Here is a 24,461-nt window from a genome sequence, read left to right as displayed (position 1 = left end):
TCTGCTCTTTCTTGTGAGTCTCCTTTTCTGATTTTTCATCAGGATAGGGCAGTGTTGCGAACTTCTTTTGAATTTTTACCTAAGGTTGTGAATTCCAACAACATTAGTAGAGAAATTGTGGTTCCCTCATTATGTCCTAATCCTAAGAATTCTAAGGAGAAATCGTTGCATTCTTTGGATGTTGTTAGAGCTTTGAAATATTATGTTGCAGCTACTAAGTCTTTCCGAAAGACTTCTAGTCTATTTGTTATCTTTTCCGGTTCTAGAAAAGGCCAGAAAGCTTCTGCCATTTCTTTGGCATCTTGGTTGAAATCTTTAATTCATCTTGCCTATGTTGAGTCGGGTAAAACTCCGCCTCAAAGGATTACAGCTCATTCTACTAGGTCAGTTTCTACTTCCTGGGCGTTTAGGAATGAAGCTTCGGTTGATCAGATTTGCAAAGCAGCAACTTGGTCCTCTTTGCATACTTTTACTAAATTCTACCATTTTGATGTATTTTCTTCTTCTGAAGCAGTTTTTGGTAGAAAAGTACTTCAGGCAGCGGTTTCAGTTTGAATCTTCTGTTTATGTTTTTCATTAATCTTTATTTTGGGTGTGGATTATTTTCAGCAGGAATTGGCTGTCTTTATTTTATCCCTCCCTCTCTAGTGACTCTTGCGTGGAAAGATCCACATCTTGGGTAGTCATTATCCCATACGTCACTAGCTCATGGACTCTTGCTAATTACATGAAAGAAAACATAATTTATGTAAGAACTTACCTGATAAATTCATTTCTTTCATATTAGCAAGAGTCCATGAGGCCCGCCCTTTTTTGTGGTGGTTATGATTTTTTTGTATAAAGCACAATTATTCCAATTCCTTATTTTATATGCTTTCGCACTTTTTTCTTATCACCCCACTTCTTGGCTATTCGTTAAACTGATTTGTGGGTGTGGTGAGGGGTGTATTTGTAGGCATTTTGAGGTTTGGGAAACTTTGCCCCTCCTGGTAGGAATGTATATCCCATACGTCACTAGCTCATGGAATCTTGCTAATATGAAAGAAATGAATTTATCAGGTAAGTTCTTACATAAATTATGTTTTATCCTATGAAGGGGCTCGCTCCCTGTATATATCCACACAGTAAAGAGTGGCCCAAAGGATTTTAAGCAATTTGAAATGCCAGTTATTTATTTAGAAAAGGTCAAATACATGAAGTGACAAGGTTGGAAATATATATTTTTTTTTCTATAGAAACCATTGGGCCGGGCTGAAAACATGTCTATCCTATGTAGGGCTTCACGCCGTGTATGTATCCACGCAGAAATTAATGGCCCAAAGGATTTTAACCCTTTAAAAATACCATTTACTTATTCAGAAAAGGTCAAATATATGAAGTGTATATCAATGAGATAGGTATAGAACTGCCTTATTCATCAAATTATGGTTCCATCTATAACCCATACACTCATATTCCTTAGGGGAGTGCAGGGGGTGCCCTAGTGGTTGGTATACAGTGTAATCCCAAAGAAAAAGAAAAACACCATTTGGCACACACTTAAACACATAGGTAGATCCTCAGAAAGGGAGCCAAAAAAATAAAACAACTTTTACTGTCAAATATTAAAAATACAAATATTGGAGCATCTAGATTAAACACACTACAATTGTCTATTTCAAAATAAGACAATGATCGTTGCGGCTCTAAGTTTGCAAAATTAAGCAGATTCCAACACTGTCAGAGGCCCATTGTAAGATGTCCACCGAGATAGAAAAATATCCCTAATAAACTACTGACTATGATTTGGTGCTACCCACATAGGTGGGTGAAGGGTGGGGCTTATCAGACTATTTCTTGGTAGGCAGCTGCTTACAATTATTGTGAAAAAGATACAGGCTTGCAGTGACTAAGGTACGGAATTACTTATATATCAATCACAGAGAGCACACAAATAAAGTATAACCATGTCCAGATTACTCACAGACAGGCGAACGCCTAACGCACGTTTCGCCTGGGCTTTCTTAGAGCCTCAACGATTTGATAGTGAAAGTTAAGTTTTAATTTTTTTGCTCCCTTTCTGCAGGTCTACCTATGTGTTTTAAGTGTGTGCCAAATAGGGGTTTTCTTTTTTTGGATGATTAAAAAATATAAGAAGTGACAAGGTTGTCACCAATTTGCCATAAAGAGCGTTGGGCCAGACTGTTAACATGTCTGTTGTATGCTGGGGTTTAAGCCCTGTATATATCCACATATAAATGAGTGGCCCACATGATTTTAACCCATTTAAAATATCAGTTACTCAAAATTATGCCATGTTTGCCATCTGTTTATTGCAATATAAGATTATTTTTTTTAATAAAATGTAAGTTTGTTTAGATTTTTGGAAAGTGTATTATTTTATTTAAAATAAAATTAATGCTAGATATCTTTATTTTGCAAATTGCAACCAGTTGCAGAATAAGAAGCTGACTAAATAAAAAAAAAGGACAACTTCAGACTTGTACATTTTGCAGCTTTCTTGTACTTAGGGTTGCCACCCAGCCGGTATTTTACCGACACGACCGGTATTTTTACGATTCATGTCAATGTAGAAAATAAAGAATAAATATTGAAAGAAAGCCCCTGTCAAAGTGAAACGTCTTCTGAGTGTGATGAATAATAGTTATAAACAAATGAGCATTTAAAATCAGTCCTATCAGCTTTAGTTTTTGAGTTATGCTGTTCAATTATTTATGCAAATGTATGTTAATTAGCATGGCCGGTATTTTCTTCCAAGAATGGTGGCAACCCTACTTGTACTTAATGTTCATTCACAGTGGTTACCTTATAAATGACAATCGGCATAAACCACTGTGAATGAACATTAAGAGCAAGAAATCTGCAAAATGTTTTGTTTTCAGAATGATTGTCTCTAGGTTGTTTGTTACATTAAAGTTGATTTTTTTTAAAAAACGCAAACAAAAAAAAATCTTTGAGTGAAGGTCACATGTTTCCTGTCTAGAGTGGAGCTCCAGTCTGCAGCTAGACCCTTCTTGAGCAGGCTGTGAGACTCTGTTTAGCAAGTATCGTAGCCATCATATGCTAACTTCCCAGTCTTGCCATATCATGTTTCTGCCGGCTGTGAGAATTTTTGCTGCAGTGATTTCTCTCCCACTCTAGCGGTTTCATTACACAGCCTGTCCCAGTATACTGAATTCTACAGATAGTATTTGTGCAGTCAACGTTCTATTATTTATTACCCATAGGAATTTTTCTAGGTTGTAAAGGTGATTTATTTTCACTGTTACACAGCATGCTTTGCAGGAAATAGGATGCAGCGGTTCGACAGTACAAGCAAAGTAGTCATCCATTCACCCTCTAATGCCCCCTGAGCACTGCCCCCTTTCATTGCAGATTGATCAATATAATGTGTGCACAGGTCATCAGACACAGCTTATCAGATGTACGTTTTTAACACTGCTACAAACTTTGATTAGCTAATGTGAGTAAGCTGGTTAAAATATCTCTGGTATGACAGGGAAGAACAAGCTTGAGGGGCGGCACATGCGTAATGCACTTGAAGGGAGTGATAATGGACTGACCGCACGGCTAGAAAATATTATAAGGGGCTTAGGGAAAGTAGTTTGTAAACGGACATTTAAAAAAATATTTATAATTAGACAGCGATCCACACAGAATGTTCAGCACTACCATACTAATCTACTCCTGCTATTATGTTTAAAAATATATCACTTTTTGGGTAAACTGTCCGTTTAAGAAGCAGGCTTTTTGTTGAATCCCTTTCTTTATGTTCTAAATGACAGTACATGGAGGCCCACCCTTGTTGTATTGGTGTGTTTTGTTTTGTGAGTTTTTTTTTTATTTTTATTTTTTATTTAAAGTATGTCTCTTACATGTCCTACTTTGTTTAAAGGGCAATTATGGGCTTGATTTATCAAGCCTCTACGGCAGCAAGTTCTCTCAAGAACTTGCTCGCCGTGATTTATCAAGCAGCGGTCACAAGACCGCTGCTTCCCTAACATCTACGCCACCTCTATTGTGGCGAAATTCAATCTCCTCGGTCGAGTCCGACCGAGGAGATTGACAGCTCCTGCCCGCGCGTGATTGGCTGAGCGCGGGCAGGGGACGGGATTGCACGCGAGCGCAAAATAGCGCTCGTGTGCATTGTATTGTTAATTACCTGCGGGTAATTTTGCCACGGCACAGGCGAGCTGAGGCGTACAGGGGCGCGTATACGCGCCCCCTGTACGCCTCAGCGTTGATAAATCTAGCCCTATGTATTATGAGAAATTAGAGCATGAACTTTTAAGACTATCAACCCTGCAATACTGTGTGTTTAATCCCTGCAAATAAGTGCTGCTTAGGACCCACAGTGCACTGCAGGTCCCAAACGGAATATGCTGCTGATCCAGTCGCTAGTTTCATATCCGAGTCGTGTGACTAATGCTGCTTATTGGACCTTTAGCAATTTACTTGAAGTTTTTTCCAAATAGCCAATTGGTTGTGTTATAATTAATCCAGTCCATCTACTGCTTCATGTTCTGTCATTCAGAATTTAATAGTCAGTGTTAAAGGTTTGTTGTGTCGTCCGTCTCCCCCCCCCCCCTTAAATATTTAACAGCACCTTTTTGTATTTTAGATAAGTTACCACAGTTCCCAGGTTTCCCAGCTTTTTTTCCCAGCCATATATGAAATGGGCAACAGAGTATATTAGCTTTCAATTGAGTGGTTTAGGCAAAGTGTGATTGTGAGACTGGAGAATGGTGGATCAATTTAATATTTGTACATTTAAGATGATATTTAATTTCAGGCTATTATGGTATACAGTATACAATATTTATATTGTGTAATATATAAAAGTAATTTAATCTCCTCCCCAACTCTCATAAACATCAAAAGCCATAATCATACCCTGCTCGACTGGATTCTCTCCACTTCTCCCGACCTAATCCAGGAGGCAGGTGTTCTCCCTAGCAATTTCAGTGACCACTGCACATAGTGTACTGCGTGCGCAAAATAAAGGCAACTAAATCCTCTCCCAAGGTTAAAATCAACAGGTCCTTCAAAAAATTTAATATTCAATCATTTCTAAATGACATCAAGAACCTCCCCTGGCACAGATTAAACCTAATCCCAGATCTAGACTCTGCAGTTGAATTCTTTCAGTCTGAACTCCTACAAGTTTGGAATTCACATGCCCCACTGCGTAAGGTGAGAGTAAAAGGAGCACACTTAAATTGGTTCACAGCTGACCTCATTCAAATGTACCAGTTTCGAGATTCATTGTGGTCAAAGTTCAAGCATACTGGCTCTATGAACGATCACTGTGTATATAGACAATGGCGAAATATATGCACTAAACAAACAAAATTGGCCAAAGCTCAATATTTCTGTGAAAATCTAAACAATAACATATCTTACCCTAGAAAGTTTTGGAAACTCATAAATAACTTACAAAATCCACCAATCCACTCCCAACCCTTAGAAGTAGCAAATGCCTTTAACAATTATTCTGTCGGATGCTCCACCACCCTGATTGACAAACTAATTAATGGCACGCATCTTGAAACTAGAAATGTGGATCAGGCCCCACTAAAAAAGCAAAGACCCAATATAGAGAAGTTCAATTTTAGACCTGTACCCATCAATGTCGTTAAACACCTTAATAATCTAAAAATGAAAAACCAGTCTGGACCTGATCAAATCCCAGCAATGCTGTTGAAGCTCAGTGCGCCGGCAATTACTAAGCCTGTCACAACCCTAATTAATGAATCCTTGATGTCTGGATACATACCCAAACTCTGGAAAACTGCAAGAGTAGTGCCTATTCATAAAAGTGGGGAGCTAACCTTGGTTTCTCTTACTTTGTGTATTCAGTCCATGGATTCATCCTTACTTGTGGGATATTCTCAATTCCTACAGGAAGTGGCAAAGAGAGCACACAGCAAAGCTGTCCATATAGCTCCCCTCAGGCTCCGCCCCCCCAGTCATTCTCTTTGCCGCTCTAACAAGTAGCATCTCCACGGGAGGGTAAAGAGTTTGTGGTGTTAGATTTGTAGTTTTTATTTCTTCAATCAAGAGTTTTATTTTAAAAAAGTGCCGGTTTGTACTATTTACTCTGAGGCAGAAAGTGATGAAGATTTCTGCTGAGAGGAAAAAGATTTTAGCATGTTGTAACTAAAATCCATTGCTGTTCCCACACAGAACTGTTGAGTACCGGAGAACTTCAGTTGGGGGGAACAGTTTGCAGGCTTATACTGCTTAAGGTATGTTCAGTCATTTTTCTAACAAGACTTGGTAGTGCTAGAAGACTGACAGAAATCCCGTGAGGGAAGGTAAGCCATTTTCTGAGACAGTATAGAATGATGGCTTCAGTTAAGGGCTTTAATACTGACAGACACTGTGATGGGCTAAATCGATTACTTTATTAAGGTAATCTTATATTTATTAAGCGTTTTAGACGTTGAAAACACTTTTTGGGGACTTTTTTACGCCTGGCATTTTGTAAGACAGCTAATCTGACTCAGAAAGGCCCCATAACTCTGGAGTAATGAAGGAGGGGGCCTCATTTTCGCGCCTCAATTGCGCAGTTGATTTGCAGCACAGCTCCATGCAGCTTCATGTGCAGAGCCTTAAGAGTACAGGAGGACTTCAGGGAGGCTTAATTTACACCTGCAATTAACGCTAAAGGAAGGTAAAGCCACAGCAAAGACTGTGGCATCGTACTGTAGTGGGTTAAACCGGGTGTTTACTTCATTTTGCTCCGGTTTGGGCATTAAGGGCTTAAATGATTTGAATATTTGTGTGCAATCATTTCAAGGCATTAGGATCATGTGATGAAAATTTCATTAAGATCGGATGTTTTTTGATGATTTGGTAAAAAAGTGTGTGCTTTTTATTATTTAAAGAAACAGTAACGTTTTTTCAAAAAGTATTTTTTTCAATATTTTAGTGTTGTCTGAGTCTGTCAAACATGTCTGAGCCTTCAGATAGACCTTGTTCTTTATGTTCAAAAGCCATGGCAGTACCCCCATTACATTTATGTTTAAAGTGTGCAAAAACATCTAAGCATTTTAAAGGTCATCCAGTGACAATTAAAAATGCTGCCCAAGATGATTCCTTAACGGAGGGTAATGAGGATAGTCCTCCTTCCTCCCCCCACGTGTCTACACCAGCTACGCCCGCGCAAGCGATGCCTAGTACCTCTAGCGCATTGGCCTCTATTACTTTACAACAATTAGCAGCAGTAATGGATAATTCCCTTGCAGCATTTTTATCCAAACTGACAGAGGATGAGCAATCTGAAGCTTTGGATAATTTATCTGTAGTACCCTCACAAAACTCAGAGGTAGCAGTGAGGGAAGGTCTGTCTGAGTGAGAAATTTCTGACACAGGAAAAGTTTCTCAGCAGGCAGAGTCAGATTCCTTAGCGTTTAAATTTAAGCTGGAACACCTCCGCGTCCTGCTTAAGGAGGTTTTAGCTACGCTGGATGATTGTGACCCCATGGTGGTCCCTGAAAAATTGTGTAAAATGGACAGATTTTTAGAGGTCCCTGTATACACTGAGGCATTTCCGATCCCAAAGAGGGTGGCGGATATTGTGACTAAGGAGTGGGAGAGACCAGGTGTACCCTTTGTTCCCCCACCTATCTTTAAGAAAATGTTCCCCATTAACAATCCTAGGCGGGACGCGTGGCAGACGGTCCCTAAGGTAGAGGGGGCTGTTTCAACACTGGCTAAGCGTACAACTATACCAATAGAGGACAGTTGTGCTTTCAAAGATCCTATGGATAAAAAATTGGAAGGATTGGTGAAGAAAATTTTTGTTCAGCAAGGTTTTCTGCTTCAACCAATTGCTTGCATTATTCCGGTAACTACTGCAGCGGCGTTTTGGTTCGAGGCCCTGGAGGAGTCGCTCCAGAGGGAGACTTCATACGATGAGGTCATGGATAGAATTCATGCTTTAAAGCTGGCTAATTCTTTTATCACTGATGCCGCTCTCCAATTAGCTAAACTAGCGGCGAAAAACTCAGGTTTCGCCATCATGGCGCGAAGAGCGCTTTGGCTCAAATCGTGGTCGGCGGATGTGTCATCCAAAACAAAACTGTTAAATATTCCCTTCAAGGGGAAAACCCTATTCGACCCAGAGCTGAAAGAAATTATTTCAGATATCACTGGGGGCACGGGCCATGCCCTTCCACAAGATAGGCCGTTTAAGGCCAAAAACAAGGCTAATTTTTGCTCCTTTCGCAACTTCAGGAGCGGACCTGCTGCAACCTCTGCTGCCGCAAAGCAAGATAACGCTTCCCAGCCCAAAGCAACCTGGAAGCCCTTGCAGGGCTGGAATAAGGGTAAACAGGCCAAGAAGCCTGCTCCTGCTACCAAGACAGCATGAAGGGGTAGCCCCCGATCCGGGATCGGATCTGGTAGGGGGCAGACTTTCTCTCTTTGCTCAGGCTTGGGCAAGAGACGTTCCGGATCCCTGGGCATTAGAAATAGTTGCTCAGGGGGGCGGAGCCAGCTACCAAGAGAATCAGACGTGCGTGTGTGGAGCTCCTGATTCCTAAAAGATTTAAAAACCATGTTTAATTGCCCTTAAAGTCATATTCTCTCTTAATTCACAAGGGGAACCCTTAACCTGTGCTAGCGTTAAAGACTGGGAGAACGCTCAAGCAGTTACCCCTAACTTAGAGAACTTAAATAAAACTTAGCCTGAAATGGAGGCCCTCAACGCCTGGGGTGCGGCGGTGGCGCAGCTCCTGATGGAACACTTTGCAAAAATGGAGGCGACACTCTGCGAGAACTTTGCTGCAGTTCTCGAACCTGCACATGCTGCCTTCAGCCCGACCACAACCGATACTACCTTGGATCAGAGTAATAGGGTTGAAATGGCACCCCCTGGGACCTCGTGTGACCTATCAGACCTCCTGCACTTCAAGGACCCTTCTGACTGCCGCTGTGCTGCACGGATGAGCGGTGAGATTTGTGTAATCGGGGAGGCGATGGAAAGTGTCATGCACCCAGATCCAAGACGGGCTGCTGTATCCTTGGCCTCTATAATGAGTAGCGCATCACCCCCGCACTTACCTCCAGCTGCAGGACGAGCGGTGTCTACAGTGTGCGGCCATGCTTGGGGGACTCACCCTCTGTTCCGTAGCACCGATCTTGAGGTGCTTGACCCTATGTCTGCTAATTCCTGCGCCGGACATGAATTGAAGAGGTCGGATATCGACCATCTCTGGTGCGGAGGGGAAAGTGTGTTGCGCCTGTCTTCAAGGTCCTCTGCTCTCTTGAGATGCCTACGAAAAGGTATTGGATAGACCTGTGAGATCTCAAATATGCCCGGTATTTTGGCCATGAGGGTTTTTGCCATGACTGCAGAGCCCCCTGACAGAGCACAACACTTGCGGTAACTGGGATTTGAGGGACACTATGCTTTACAGTGCGGAATACATTGACTTTGCTTTTGAACTCGCATGCCTCTCAGATCCTGGCCTCAATTATCAATTGTGGCATAGACTCTTATTATTTTCCTGCAGTCCAAAGGTTATGAGGTTAAGTCAATTATCCTTTACCCTGTACGAGTTTATTTTTTTTATATAGAATGATATCTGCAGTCTTCAGCTCTTTAACGGATGTCTCTAGATGTGATAATACTTATACTGCTGTTATATGCCATACTCTAAGTCACAATGTATGAAGCTGTCTTACTGTGATTTCTTGATATGCCTTAATCTCAGGTTTCAATATGTTTAATATATTTTTAGTCACATTGATGTCCAGCTCTTAGCCCAACATTGTGTCCTCAGGTTTCTAACTGTCACCCATATGTTATATGATGATACTACTTATGCCTCCATCCTTCCCCTCCTCGATATACTCATATTTATATTTTGGGCATACTGTTTGGTCACATTTCTATTTGTTTATATTAGCCAATGTTTTAGAGTCTCTTCTCACTATAGTGGAGCCAACATGTAGAGGGTTTTTGTATATTGTATCTCCTGTAGTTCTTGTTGCATTAGCACCATGTTTAATTGTGATACCCTACACTTTTAGCTCTAATGGGCTTTAGGATACTGTAAGCCCCTACAAGATAGTTCACCTATCCCGTGCACATTTAATTTAGGCGCAATATTAATGTTTTCATGAGGTTCTAAGATTATGTTATAGTTCCTAGTTATACTTTTACCCCACTACATATGGTTCAGAGGTGCTAAGCACTTGCCTGACAGCTAATGTCTATATACACCCATAATTATCCCTGGTCACGTTCTAATTTATAATTCTCAACAATTTAACGGTACCTCTAGTCTGCAAGTCAGCTGCATTGCAGTGATGGTGAAGACTTTCCTCAGTAAAAGAATATGTTGCACATAAGAATGCTTTAAGCTCTAAACACAGTTTCTCATAAACTTGACTGCCATATATTTGCTTAATAATACTCTCCTAACCCCTGCTTACTGGTCCTATATGACGACACTGCCGGCGGCCGAGGTGGTGAGTCATAAGCAACAGAACTATTCATATTTCAATATAAGGGGTTGGTTTATGCTTAGGGCAGGCTGGTCCTGCGTTTATCATGTAACATGAGGCTGTGCAGAAACTAAATTGCCCGCAATAGTACAACTTGAGAATTCCAGATTGGGCACTCCTGTATGTGAGAATTTACACTAGACCAGTACACTCCTTGCTTACTCCTTTTTGCTATACGTGCATTCTTTAGGTTAACTATCTGGCCCCTAAATTTCTATTCCACCACCTCCCCCCCCCCCCCCATAATATACTTCCTTTAACAGGAAGGTTACCTATGCGGTTTTTCTCGCCAGTACCGCACCCTAACTAGAATCGCCATAATACAACGCAGCATATCTATATAATTCACCTCGTTACATAGCCATATGAAAGAACGCAAAATGATATTCTCACTATGACCATCTTGTAAAAATAAAAAACTAACTACTAAATTACTTTAAGTTTACAATATATAGCGTAATAATAATAAAATCTGAGGTTTTCAGTATGTGGCCCTTGAGAGGCCTCTTTTTTCTGGGGTTACCTTCTGTTATAGTTGTTTAATATTCTTGTCCTGAGGTCCAAGAGTGGCCTCTTAGATAAATAAGAAGGTTCTAGATTTTCTTTTGGCATTTTCTTGAAATGTTGTTTATTTTTTTTATTCTTGCAGCAGGCGTTTATGTTTTATTTTCTTTGCTATGCATAGTGCAACTGAGATCCAGTATAATGATTGTTAATATGCAACTTACACATTGTACCCTGTTAAAAGCAAATTTAAGGATTTCTATTGTATACTGCTGCAACTTTGTGTTTATATGCCAAATTATTACCTCAATAAAAATTATAAAAAAAAAAAAAAAAAAAAAAAGAAATAGTTGCTCAGGGGTACCTTCTAGAATTCAAGGATTCTCCCCCAAGGGGAAGGTTCCACATTTCTCGTTTGTCTTCAGACCAAACAAAGAAACAGGCGTTCTTACGCTGTGTAGAAGATCTACTAAAAATGGGAGTGATACACCCAGTTCCAATTGCAGAACAAGGACTGGGCTTTTACTCAAACCTTTTCGTAGTTCCCAAAAAGGAAGGAACTTTCAGGCCAATCCTGGATCTAAAAATTCTAAACAAATTCCTCAGAGTTCAGTCTTTCAAGATGGAAACCATTCGGACAATCTTGCCGATGATCCAGGAAGGTCAATATATGACTAACGTGGATCTAAAGGATGCGTACCTACATATTCCTATCCACAAAGATCACCATCAGTTCCTAAGGGTCACCTTTCTGGACAAACATTACCAGTTCGTGGCCCTTCCTTTCGGGTTGGCCACCGCTCCCAGAATTTTCACAAAGGTGCTAGAGTCCCTTCTAGCGGTTCTAAGACCGCGGGGCATTGCAGTAGCACCTTACCTAGACGACATATTAATACAGGCGTCGTCCTTTCACAGAGCCAAGGCTCATACGGACATCGTTCTGGCCTTTCTAAGGTCTCATGGTGGAAGGTGAACATAGAAAAGAGTTCTCTGTCCCCGCTCACAAGGGTTCCTCTGTAGAAATGAAAATATTTCTGACAGAGGTCAGGAAGTCAAAACTGCTGAATACTTGCCGAGTTTTTCGTTCCATTCCTCGGCCTTCCGTGGCTCACTGCATTGAAGTAATTGGTTTAATGGTTGCGGCAATGGACGTAGTCCCTTTCGCCCGAATCCATCTCAGACCACTGCAGCTGTGCATGCTCAAACAGTGGAATGGAGATTATGCAGATTTGTCTTCTCACATTCAAATGGATCAAAAAACCAGAGACTCTCTTCTCTGGTGGTTGTCTCAAGATCACCTGTCTCAGGGAATGTGTTTCCGCAGACCGGAGTGGATCATTGTCACGACCGATGCCAGTCTGGTAGGCTGGGGTGCGGTCTGGAACTCCCTGAAGGCTCAGGGACCATGGTCTCGGGAAGAATCTCTTCTCCCAATAAACATTTTGGAGCTGAGAGCGATATTCAATACGCTCCAGGCGTGGCCTCAACTAGCAGAGGCCAAATTCATCAGATTTCAGTCGGACAACATCACGACGGTGGCGTACATCAATCAGGGAGGAACAAAGAGTTCCTTAGCGATGAAGGAAGTATCCAAGATTATCAAATGGGCGGAGGATCACTCCTGCCATCTATCTGCAATTCACATCCCAGGGGTAGACAACTGCGAGGCGGATTTTCTAAGTCATCAGACTTTCCATCCGGTGGAGTGGGAACTCCACCCGGAGGTTTTTGCTCAGCTGACCCAGCTTTGGGGCATTCCAGAGTTGGATCTGATGGCGTTCCGTCAGAACACCAAACTTCCCCTTTACGGATCCAGATCCAGGGATCCCAAGGCGGCATTGATAGATGCATTAATAGCGCCTTGGTCATTCAGTCTAGCTTATGTCTTTCCACCGTTTCCTCTTTTCCGTCGGCTAATAGCCAGAATCAAACAGGAGAAGGCTTCGGTAATTCTGATAGCGCCTGCGTGGCCACGCAGGACTTGGTATGCAGACCTAGTGGACATGTCATCGGTCCCACCATGGAAGATGCCATCGAGGCAGGATCTTCTAATTCAAGGTCCTTTCATGCATCCAAATCTAGTTTCTCTGCAACTGACTGCTTGGAGATCTAACGCTTTATCCTAGCTAAGCGGGGTTTCTCTGATTCAGTTATAGATACTCTGATACAGGCCAGAAAGCCTGTCACCAGGAAAATTTACCATAAGATATGGCGGAAATATCTTGGTTGGTGTGAATCCAAGGGTTACTCGTGGAGTAAGGTTCGGATTCCAAGGATATTGTCTTTTCTCCAGGAAGGTTTGGAGAAAGGTCTATCAGCTAGTTCCTTAAAGGGACAGATATCTGCTCTGTCTATTCTGTTACACAAGCGTCTGGCAGCTGTACCAGACGTTCAGGCATTTGCACAGGCCCTATTTAGAATCAAGCCTGTCTACAGACCTGTGGCTACTCCATGGAGTCTAAATTTAGTTCTTTCAGTTCTTCAAGGGGTTCCGTTTGAACCTTTGCATTCCATAGATATCAAGTTAATATCTTGGAAAGTTTTGTTTTTAGTAGCTATTTCTTTTGCTCGAAGAGTTTCAGAATTGTCTGCTTTGCAGTGTGATTCACCCTTACTGGTGTTCCATGCAGATAAGGTTGTTTTGCGTTCTAAACCTGGTTTCCTTCCAAAGGTGGTTTCTAATAAGAATATTAACGTGGAAATCATTGTTCCTTCTCTGTGCCCTAATCCAGTTTCTAAGACGGAACGACTGTTGCACAATCTTGATGTGGTTCGTGCTTTAAAGTTCTATTTAAAAGCAACTAAAGATTTCAGACAAACATCATCCTTGTTTGTTGTGTATTCTGGTAAGAGGAGAGGTCAGAAAGCGACTGCTACCTCTTTCATTCTGGCTGAAAAGCATCATCCGATTGGCTTATGAGACTGCTGGTAAGCAGCCTCCTGAACGAATTACAGCTCATTCCACCAGAGCTGTGGCTTCCACATGGGCTTTCAAGAATGAGGCTTCTGTTGAACAGATTTGTAAGGCAGCGACTTGGTCTTCACTGCATACATTCGCCAAATTTTATAAATTCGATACTTTTGCTTCTTTGGAGGCTATTTTTGGGAGACAGGTTTTGCAAGCAGTGGTGCCTTCTTTTTAGGTTACCTGACTTGTTCCCTCCCTTTATCCGTGTCCTATTGCTTTGGTATTGGTATCCCACAAGTAAGGGTGAATCCGTGGACTAAATACACCAAGTAAGAGAAAACAGAATTTATGCTTACCTGATAAATTACTTTCTCTTACAGGTGTATTCAGTCCATGGCCCGCCCTATTTAAGTCAGGTTCAAATTTAATTTACAATAACTACAGTCACCACTGCACCCTATGGTTCTCCTTTTTCTCCTAACCGTCGGTCGAATGACTGGGGGGCGGAGCCTGAGGGGAGCTATATGGACAGCTTTGCTGTGTGCTCTCTTTGCCACTTCCTGTAGGGATTGAGAATATCCCACAAGTAAGGATGAATCCGTGGACTGAATACACCTGTAAGAGAAAGTAATTTATCAGGTAAGCATAAATTCTGTTTTCTAACTATTGCCCAATATCATTGCTCCCAGTGTTGTCAAAAGTTTAGAAAAATGCGTCCATACGCAATTATGCGAGTATTACCAACTAACTATCTGACCCCTGATCAATCAGGTTTTCGCCTGAATCACTCCACTACAACTGCCCTCCTAAAATGTTTGCAACGACATCCAAACTGGCATGGAACAAGGAGAAATAACTGGAGCTATTTTCCTTGATCTTGCAAAGGCCTTTGACACAGTAGACCATGACATACTACTCCTCAAACTAAAAAACTCTGGTATTGCTGATCGTCCATTAACCTGGTTTCGATCATATGTATCGGATCGATCACAATAAGTCTCCATTGACTCCCTCTCCCAGTCACGTGTGGTGTTCCATACTCGGCCCCCTACTATTCACATCATTTATAAATGATCTGCCTAATGACTGCAAATCCTCAACTGTACACATGTACGCACATGGCACGGTAATCTATGCAAACAATTCCGATTTGCAGCAGCTTGAAGCAGTGCTCCAAGACCAGTTCACGGAGGTAGAAAAGTGGATCTCTAAAAATACTGACAAAACTGTCACAATGATCTTTGGAACGAGACCTAAATTACACAAATTACAAAATTCCCATCTACGCATCAAAGCAAAATCCAATTGCACGCTGACCGCAGTCCACTCTTTCAAATACTTGGGTATGTTGTTAGACCCTAATCTATCTTTTGGCCTCCACATAGAAAAACTTGCATCTAAACTTTATCCAAAACTAGGTGCCCTGTACAGAAACAAATCTTGCTTCAGCCCTACAGTAAAAGAAAATATTGTACAGCAAATTCTGATGCCTATCATGGATTATGGGGACGTAGTATATGCACCTGCACCGCAAACTCACCTTAGTAAAATTAATACATTTTTTAACTCGTTCTGCCACTTTGTGCTACAATGTAACTACAGGACCCACCATTGTGACATGCTAAAAGAACTAAACTGGCTGACGCTGGAATCCAGACGCACCCTCCATCTTTCCTGCCTTGTGTTTAAGAGCCTTTCTGGGAAGCTCCCACCCTACCTGAGCAGAATGCTCTCCCCGGCTATTCCCACCTCCTATAACCTTTGATCAAGTACCAGCACATTATTTAGCTTGCCTCAATACAAAAATAAAGCAGCTCGATCCTCCTTTTCCTACAGAGCGCCACAGTTATGGAACGACCTCCCGCACACTTTCAAACCTTCCCCAAGCCTAATATCCTTTAAGAGATCCCTCTCTACATATCTCAAAACAGAATGCACCTGTCATGATTGATTATATATTTCCTACCTGTTCTATGTTAATTTTTTTGCATATATTGTGTATTATTATTGTTTTTGTATTTCTTCTGTTATGTGTGATCAGTCCACGGGTCATCATTACTTCTGGGATATAACTCCTCCCCAACAGGAAATGCAAGAGGATTCACCCAGCAGAGCTGCACATAGCTCCTCCCCTCTACGTCAGTCCCAGTCATTCTCTTGCACCCAACGACTAGATAGGATGTGTGAGAGGACTATGGTGATTATACTTAGTTTTTATGACTTCAATCAAAAGTTTGTTATTTTACAATAGCACCGGAGCGTGTTATTACTTCTCTGGCAGAGTTTGAGGAAGAATCTGCCAGAGTTTTTTACTATGATTTTAACCGGAGTCGTTAAGATCATATTGCTGTTCTCGGCCATCTGAGGGAGGTAAAAGCTTCAGATCAGGGGACAGCGGGCAGATGAATCTGCATTGAGGTATGTAGCAGTTTTTATTTTCTGAATGGAATTGATGAGAAAATCCTGCCATACCGTTATAATGACATGTATGTATACACTTCAGTATTCTGGGGATGGTATTTCACCGGAACTACTCTGTTAAAAGTCACTAATCCTTTTAATAAGTATTATCATGTTAAACGTTTTTGCTGGAATGTAGAATCGTTTGCATTGCTGAGGTACTGAGTGAATAAATATTTGGGCATTATTTTCCACTTGGCAGTTGTTTGCTTTTAATTGTGACAGTTTCGTTTCTCTTCACTGCTGTGTGTGAGAGGGAGGGGCCGTTTTTGGCGCTCTTTGCTACGCATCAAAAATTTCCAGTCAGCTACTCTTATATTTCCTGCATGATCCGGTTCATCTCTGACAGATCTCAGGGGTCTTCAAACTTCTTTGGAGGGAGGTAGATTCTCTCAGCAGGTTGTGAGAATTTTATATTGACTGTGAATAAAAAACGTTGCTCTGTAATTTTATGTCAAATTATTGTTATTTTACTAATGGGAACAAACCTTTGCTAAAAGTTGTGTTGTTTCAAAGTTTGATGCTATAACTGTTTTTCCAGTTAATTATTTCAACTGTCATTTAATCGTTTAGTACCTCTTTGAGGCACAGTACGTTTTTACTAAAAAAGGATTATAACCAAGTTGCAAGTTTATTGCTAGTGTGTTAAACATGTCTGACTCAGAGGAAGATATCTGTGTCATTTGTTCCAATGCCAAGGTGGAGCCCAATAGAAATTTATGTACTAACTGTATTGATGCTACTTTAAATAAAAGTCAATCTGTACAATGTGAACAAATTTCACCAAACAGCGAGGGGAGAGTTATGCCGACTAACTCGCCTCACGCGGCAGTACCTGCATCTCCCGCCCGGGAGGTGCGTGATATTATGGCGCCTAGTACATCTGGGCGGCCATTACAAATAACATTACAAGATATGGCTACTGTTATGACTGAAGTTTTGTCTAAATTACCAGAACTAAGAGGCAAGCGTGATCACTCTGGGGTGAGAACAGAGTGCGCTGACAATACTAGGGCCATGTCTGATACTGCGTCACAGCTTGCAGAGCATGAGGACGGAGAGCTTCATTCTGTGGGTGACGGTTCTGATCCAAACAGATTGGATTCAGATATTTCAAATTTTAAATTTAAATTGGAGAACCTCCGTGTATTATTAGGGGAGGTCTTAGCAGCTCTCAATGATTGTAACACCGTTGCAATACCAGAGAAACTGTGTAGGTTGGATAAATACTTTGCGGTACCGGCGAGTACTGACGTTTTTCCTATACCTAAGAGACTAACTGAAATTGTTACTAAGGAGTGGGATAGACCCGGTGTGCCGTTCTCACCCCCTCCAATATTTAGAAAGATGTTTCCAATAGACGCCACCACTCGGGACTTATGGCAAACGGTCCCTAAGGTGGAGGGAGCAGTTTCTACTTTAGCTAAGCGTACCACTATCCCGGTGGAGGATAGCTGTGCTTTTTCAGATCCAATGGATAAAAAATTAGAGGGTTACCTTAAGAAAATGTTTGTTCAACAAGGTTTTATATTGCAACCCCTTGCATGTATCGCGCCGATTACGGCTGCGGCAGCATTTTGGATTGAGTCTCTGGAAGAGAACCTTAGTTCATCTACGCTAGACGACATTACGGACAGGCTTAGAGTCCTTAAACTAGCTAATTCATTCATTTCGGAGGCCGTAGTACATTTAACCAAACTCACGGCTAAGAACTCAGGATTCGCCATACAGGCACGTAGGGCGCTGTGGCTAAAATCCTGGTCAGCTGATGTTACTTCTAAGTCCAAATTACTTAATATACCTTTCAAGGGGCAGTCTTTATTTGGGCCCGGTTTGAAAGAAATTATCGCTGACATTACAGGAGGTAAGGGCCACGCCCTACCTCAAGACAAAGCCAAAGCTAAGGCTAGACAGTCTAATTTTCGTCTCTTTCGGAATTTCAAAACAGGAGCAGCATCAACCTCCACTGCACCAAAACAGGAAGGAGCTGTTGCTCGTTACAGGCAAGGCTGGAAGCCTAACCAGTCCTGGAACAAGAGCAAGCAGGCCAGGAAACCTGCTGCTGCCCCAAAGACAGCATGAACCGAATGCCCCCGATCCGGGACCGGATCTAGTGGGGGGCAGACTTTCTCTCTTCGCCCAGGCCTGGGCAAGAGATGTTCAGGATCCCTGGGCACTAGAGATCATATCTCAGGGATACCTTCTAGACTTCAAATTATCTCCCCCAAGAGGGAGATTTCATCTGTCAAGGTTGTCAACAAACCAGATAAAGAAAGAAGCGTTTCTACGCTGTGTACAAGATCTGTTATTAATGGGAGTGATCCATCCGGTTCCGCGGTCGGAACAAGGACAAGGGTTCTACTCAAACCTGTTTGTGGTTCCCAAAAAAGAGGGAACTTTCAGGCCAATCTTAGATTTAAAGATTCTAAACAAATTCCTAAGAGTTCCATCGTTCAAAATGGAAACTATTCGGACAATCTTACCCATGATCCAAAAGGGTCAGTACATGACCACAGTGGATTTAAAAGATGCTTACCTTCACATACCGATCCACAAAGATCATCACCGGTATCTAAGGTTTGCCTTCTTAGACAGGCACTACCAGTTTGTAGCTCTTCCATTCGGATTGGCTACGGCTCCAAGAATCTTCACAAAGGTTCTGGGTGTCCTTCTGGCGGTACTAAGACCGCGAGGGATTTCGGTAGCTCCGTACCTAGACGACATTCTAATACAAGCTTCAAGCTTTCAAACTGCCAAGTCTCATACAGAGCTAGTTCTGGCATTTCTAAGGTCGCATGGATGGAAAGTGAACGAAAAGAAGAGTTCTCTTTTTCCTCTCACAAGAGTCCCATTCTTAGGGACTCTTATAGATTCTGTAGAAATGAAGATTTACCTGACAGAAGACAGGTTAACAAAGCTTCAAAATGCATGCCGTGTCCTTCATTCCATTCAACACCCGTCAGTAGCTCAATGCATGGAGGTGATCGGCTTAATGGTAGCGGCAATGGACATAGTACCTTTTGCACGCCTACACCTCAGACCGCTGCAATTGTGCATGCTAAGTCAGTGGAATGGGGATTACTCAGATTTGTCCCCTACTCTGAATCTGAATCAAGAGACCAGAAATTCTCTTCTATGGTGGCTTTATCGGCCACACCTGTCCAGGGGGATGCCATTCAGCAGGCCAGACTGGACAATTGTAACAACAGACGCCAGCCTACTAGGTTGGGGCGCTGTCTGGAATTCTCTGAAGGCTCAGGGACTATGGAATCAGGAGGAGAGTCTCCTTCCAATAAACATTCTGGAATTGAGAGCAGTTCTCAATGCCCTTCTGGCTTGGCCCCAATTAACAACTCGGGGGTTCATCAGGTTTCAGTCGGACAACATCACGACTGTAGCTTACATCAACCATCAAGGAGGGACAAGAAGCTCCCTAGCAATGATGGAAGTATCAAAGATAATTCGCTGGGCAGAGTCTCACTCTTGCCACCTGTCAGCAATCCACATCCCGGGAGTGGAGAACTGGGAGGCGGATTTCTTGAGTCGCCAGACTTTTCATCCGGGGGAGTGGGAACTTCATCCGGAGGTCTTTGCCCAAATACTTCGAAGTTGGGGCAAACCAGAGATAGATCTCATGGCGTCTCGCCAGAACGCCAAACTTCCTCGCTACGGGTCCAGATCCAGGGATCCGGGAGCGGTTCTGATAGATGCTTTGACAGCACCTTGGAACTTCGGGATGGCCTATGTGTTTCCACCCTTCCCGCTGCTTCCTCGATTGATTGCCAAAATCAAACAGGAGAGAGCATCAGTGATTCTAATAGCGCCTGCATGGCCACGCAGGACTTGGTATGCAGATCTAGTGGACATGTCATCCTGTCCGCCTTGGTCTCTACCTCTAAGACAGGACCTTCTGATACAGGGTCCGTTCAAACATCAAAATCTAACTTCTCTGAAGTTGACTGCTTGGAAATTGAACGCTTGATTTTATCAAAACGTGGTTTTTCTGAGTCGGTTATTGATACCCTGATACAGGCTAGGAAGCCTGTTACCAGAAGGATTTACCATAAAATATGGCGTAAATACCTATACTGGTGCGAATCCAAAGGTTACTCCTGGAGTAAGGTTAGGATCGCTAGGATATTGTCTTTTCTACAAGAAGGTTTAGAAAAGGGTTTATCAGCTAGTTCATTAAAGGGACAGATTTCAGCTCTGTCTATCTTGTTACACAGGCGTCTGTCAGAAAATCCAGACGTCCAGGCTTTTTGTCAGGCTTTAGCTAGGATCAAACCTGTGTTTAAAGCTGTTGCTCCGCCATGGAGTTTAAATTTAGTTCTTAACGTTTTACAGGGTGTTCCGTTTGAACCCCTTCATTCCATTGATATAAAATTGTTATCTTGGAAAGTTCTGTTTTTAATGGCTATTTCCTCGGCTCGAAGAGTCTCTGAGTTATCAGCCTTACATTGTGATTCTCCTTATCTGATTTTTCATTCAGACAAGGTAGTTCTGCGTACTAATCCTGGGTTCTTGCCTAAGGTAGTCACTAACAGGAACATCAATCAAGAGATCGTTGTTCCATCCTTGTGCCCAAATCCTTCTTCAAAGAAGGAACGTCTTCTACACAATCTGGATGTAGTTCGTGCCCTCAAATTCTACTTGCAGGCAACTAAAGATTTTCGCCAAACTTCTTCCCTGTTTGTCGTTTATTCTGGACAGAGGAGAGGTCAAAAAGCTTCTGCTACCTCTCTCTCCTTTTGGCTTCGTAGCATAATACGTTTAGCCTATGAGACTGCTGGACAGCAGCCTCCTGAAAGAATTACAGCTCACTCCACTAGAGCTGTGGCTTCCACTTGGGCCTTTAAGAATGAGGCCTCTGTTGAACAGATTTGCAAGGCTGCAACTTGGTCTTCGCTTCATACTTTTTCCAAATTTTACAAATTTGACACTTTTGCTTCTTCGGAGGCTATTTTTGGGAGAAAGGTTCTTCAGGCAGTGGTTCCTTCTGTATAATGAGCCTGCCTATCCCTCCCGTCATCCGTGTACTTTTGCTTTGGTATTGGTATCCCAGAAGTAATGATGACCCGTGGACTGATCACACATAACAGAAGAAAACATAATTTATGCTTACCTGATAAATTCCTTTCTTCTGTTGTGTGATCAGTCCACGGCCCGCCCTGTTTTAAGGCAGGTAAATATCTTTTAAATTATACTCCAGTCACCACTTCACCCTTGGTTACTCCTTTCTCGTTGATTCTTGGTCGAATGACTGGGACTGACGTAGAGGGGAGGAGCTATGTGCAGCTCTGCTGGGTGAATCCTCTTGCATTTCCTGTTGGGGAGGAGTTATATCCCAGAAGTAATGATGACCCGTGGACTGATCACACAACAGAAGAAAGGAATTTATCAGGTAAGCATAAATTATGTTTTTATTGTACCCTATTGTATCAATTGCAATGTTTTGTGATCCCAGGACATACTTGAAAACGAGAGAAATCTCAATGTATCCTTCCTGGTAAAATATTTTATAAATAAAATAAAATTTCTAATACTCTCTTTAATGTTGAATTGATGACCTATATTTAAATACATTTAAAATGTATAAATTAATAGAATAGTGTCTACATCTTCTGGAAACCAGATGGGGCTAGGTAAGCTTTTGGTTTGTAGAGGTTTTTTTTGTGTTTTGTTTTGTTTTTTTATGAGCCAGCTCCAAAAATAAAGTATTCATTTCTGGTCAGTTTTAAAAGAATGGTTGTCCATTTTGATTTCTGTTTTATAGGATTTAATTTTAATCTTTTTAAATCTAATCCTGCTGCCTTTTGGACGTGTACATCTCGCCTAAATCATGATGTGGAAGGTATTTGAACACTGAGCTGTTCTGCACTTTGCTAAGCATATACTGACCACTGATCAGCCTGCTCTTACTGTTTGGGAAATGTTTGTATGCATTTAACATGCATGTGTTTGGTAGCAAATTAGTTTTTCTCTTTGGTATGACTGCCTTTGTTCATTGCTATACTTATGTGTGTGTGTATTTAAACTAAATGTATGATGGTGGTTGTAGTAGAAGCAGCAGTAGCTTTATAGTGCCTGACCTCTAACTTAAAACTCAAGAGAAATTACCCAAATATATATGTAATTTACACTTGAGCCACTCTAGCCTGCTTCTATTGTAATTATTATTTCAGGATACATATTTGTATTCTCCATTTCTATAGAGAAAATGTAGAATACCCAAAGTTGTTTTCTTTCATGTAATTAACAAGAGTCCATGAGCTAGTGACGTATGGGATACACATTCCTACCAGGAGGGGCAAAGTTTCCCAAACCTCAAAATGCCTATAAATACACCCTTCACCACACCCACAAATCAGTTTTACAAACTTTGCCTCCAAGGGAGGTGGTGAAGTAAGTTTGTGCTAGATTCTACGTTGATATGCGCTCCGCAGCAAGTTGGAGCCCGGTTTTCCTCTCAGCGTGCAGTGAATGTCAGAGGGATGTGAGGAGAGTATTGCCTATTGAATGCAGTGATCTCCTTCTACGGGGTTTATTTCATAAGGTTCTCTGTTATCGGTCGTAGAGATTCATCTCTTACCTCCCTTTTCAGATCGACGATATACTCTTATATTTACCATTTCCTCTACTGATTCTCGTTTCAGTACTGGTTTGGCTTTCTACAAACATGTAGATGAGTGTCCTGGGGTAAGTAAGTCTTATTTTCTGTGACACTCTAAGCTATGGTTGGGCACTTTATTTATAAAGTTCTAAATATATGTATTCAAACATTTATTTGCCTTGACTCAGAATGTTCAACTTTCCTTATTTCCAGACAGTCAGTTTCATATTTGGGATTATGCTTTAATTATCATATTTTTTCTTACCTCAAAAATTTGACTTTTTTCCCTGTGGGCTGTTAGGCTCGCGGGGGCTGAAAATGCTTCATTTTATTGCGTCATTCTTGGCGCGGACTTTTTTGGCGCAAAAATTCTTTTCCGTTTCCGGCGTCATACGTGTCGCCGGAAGTTGCGTCATTTTTGACGTTATTTTGCGCCAAAAAGTGTCGGCGTTCCGGATGTGGCGTCATTTTTGGCGCCAAAAGCATTTAGGCGCCAAATAATGTGGGCGTCTTATTTGGTGCCAAAAAATATGGGCGTCGCTTTTGTCTCCACATTATTTCAGTCTCATTTTTCATTTGCTTCTGGTTGCTAGAAGCTTGATGTTTGGCATTTTTTTCCCATTCCTGAAACTGTCTTATAAGGAATTTGATCTATTTTGCTTTATATGTTGTTTTTTCTCTTACATATTGCAAGATGTCTCACGTTGCATCTGAGCCAGAAGATACTACAGGAAAACCTCTGCCTGCTGGATCTACCAAAGCTAAGTGTATCTGCTGTAAACTTTTGGTAGCTATTCCTCCAGCTGTTGTTTGTATTAAATGTCATGACAAACTTGTTAATGCAGATAATATTTCCTTTAGTGATGTACCATTGCCTGTTGCAGTTCCCTCAACATCTAAGGTGCAGAATGTTCCTGATAACATAAGAGATTTTGTTTCTGAATCCATAAAGAAGGCTTTGTCTGTTATTTCTCCTTCTAGTAAACGTAAAAAGTCTTTTAAATCTTCTCTCTCTACAGATGAATTTTTAAATGAACACCATCATTCTGATTCTTTGGACTCTTCTGGTTCAGAGGATTCTGTCTCAGAGATTGATGCTGATAAATCTTCATATTTATTTAAGATGGAATTTATTCGCTCTTTACTTAAAGAAGTACTAATTGCTTTAGAAATAGAGGATTCTAGTCCTCTTGATACTAATTCTATACGTTTGGATAAGGTTTTTAAAGCTCCTGCGGTTATTCCAGAAGTCTTTCCTGTTCCTAATGCTATTTCTGCAGTAATTGCTAAGGAATGGGATAAATTGGGTAATTCATTTACTCCTTCTAAACGTTTTAAGCAATTATATCCTGTTCCGCCTGACAGGTTAGAATTTTGGGACAAAATCCCTAAAGTTGATGGGGCTATTTCTACCCTTGCTAAACGTACTACCATTCCTACATCAGATGGTACCTCGTT

The 24,461-nt window shown here is 41.6% G+C and overlaps 1 protein-coding gene across 1 annotated transcript in view; it reads left to right on the top strand.

The window, feature by feature from the left end:
- Window positions 1–24,461, top strand: part of LOC128652506 (E3 SUMO-protein ligase RanBP2) — a 715,575-nt gene that overhangs the window by 464,742 nt on the left and 226,372 nt on the right. Inside the window, exon 18 of the mRNA XM_053705441.1 lies at window positions 22,167–22,244. Within this exon, the coding sequence (XP_053561416.1) occupies window positions 22,167–22,244 (78 nt within the window). The remainder of the gene's footprint in view (window positions 1–22,166; window positions 22,245–24,461) is intronic.

Source organism: Bombina bombina, chromosome 3, assembly GCF_027579735.1.
Source record: "Bombina bombina isolate aBomBom1 chromosome 3, aBomBom1.pri, whole genome shotgun sequence".
Lineage (NCBI taxonomy): Eukaryota > Metazoa > Chordata > Amphibia > Anura > Bombinatoridae > Bombina > Bombina bombina.
Note: the sequence above shows the minus strand (reverse complement) of the source record. Positions and strands in the feature narration are given on the sequence as shown.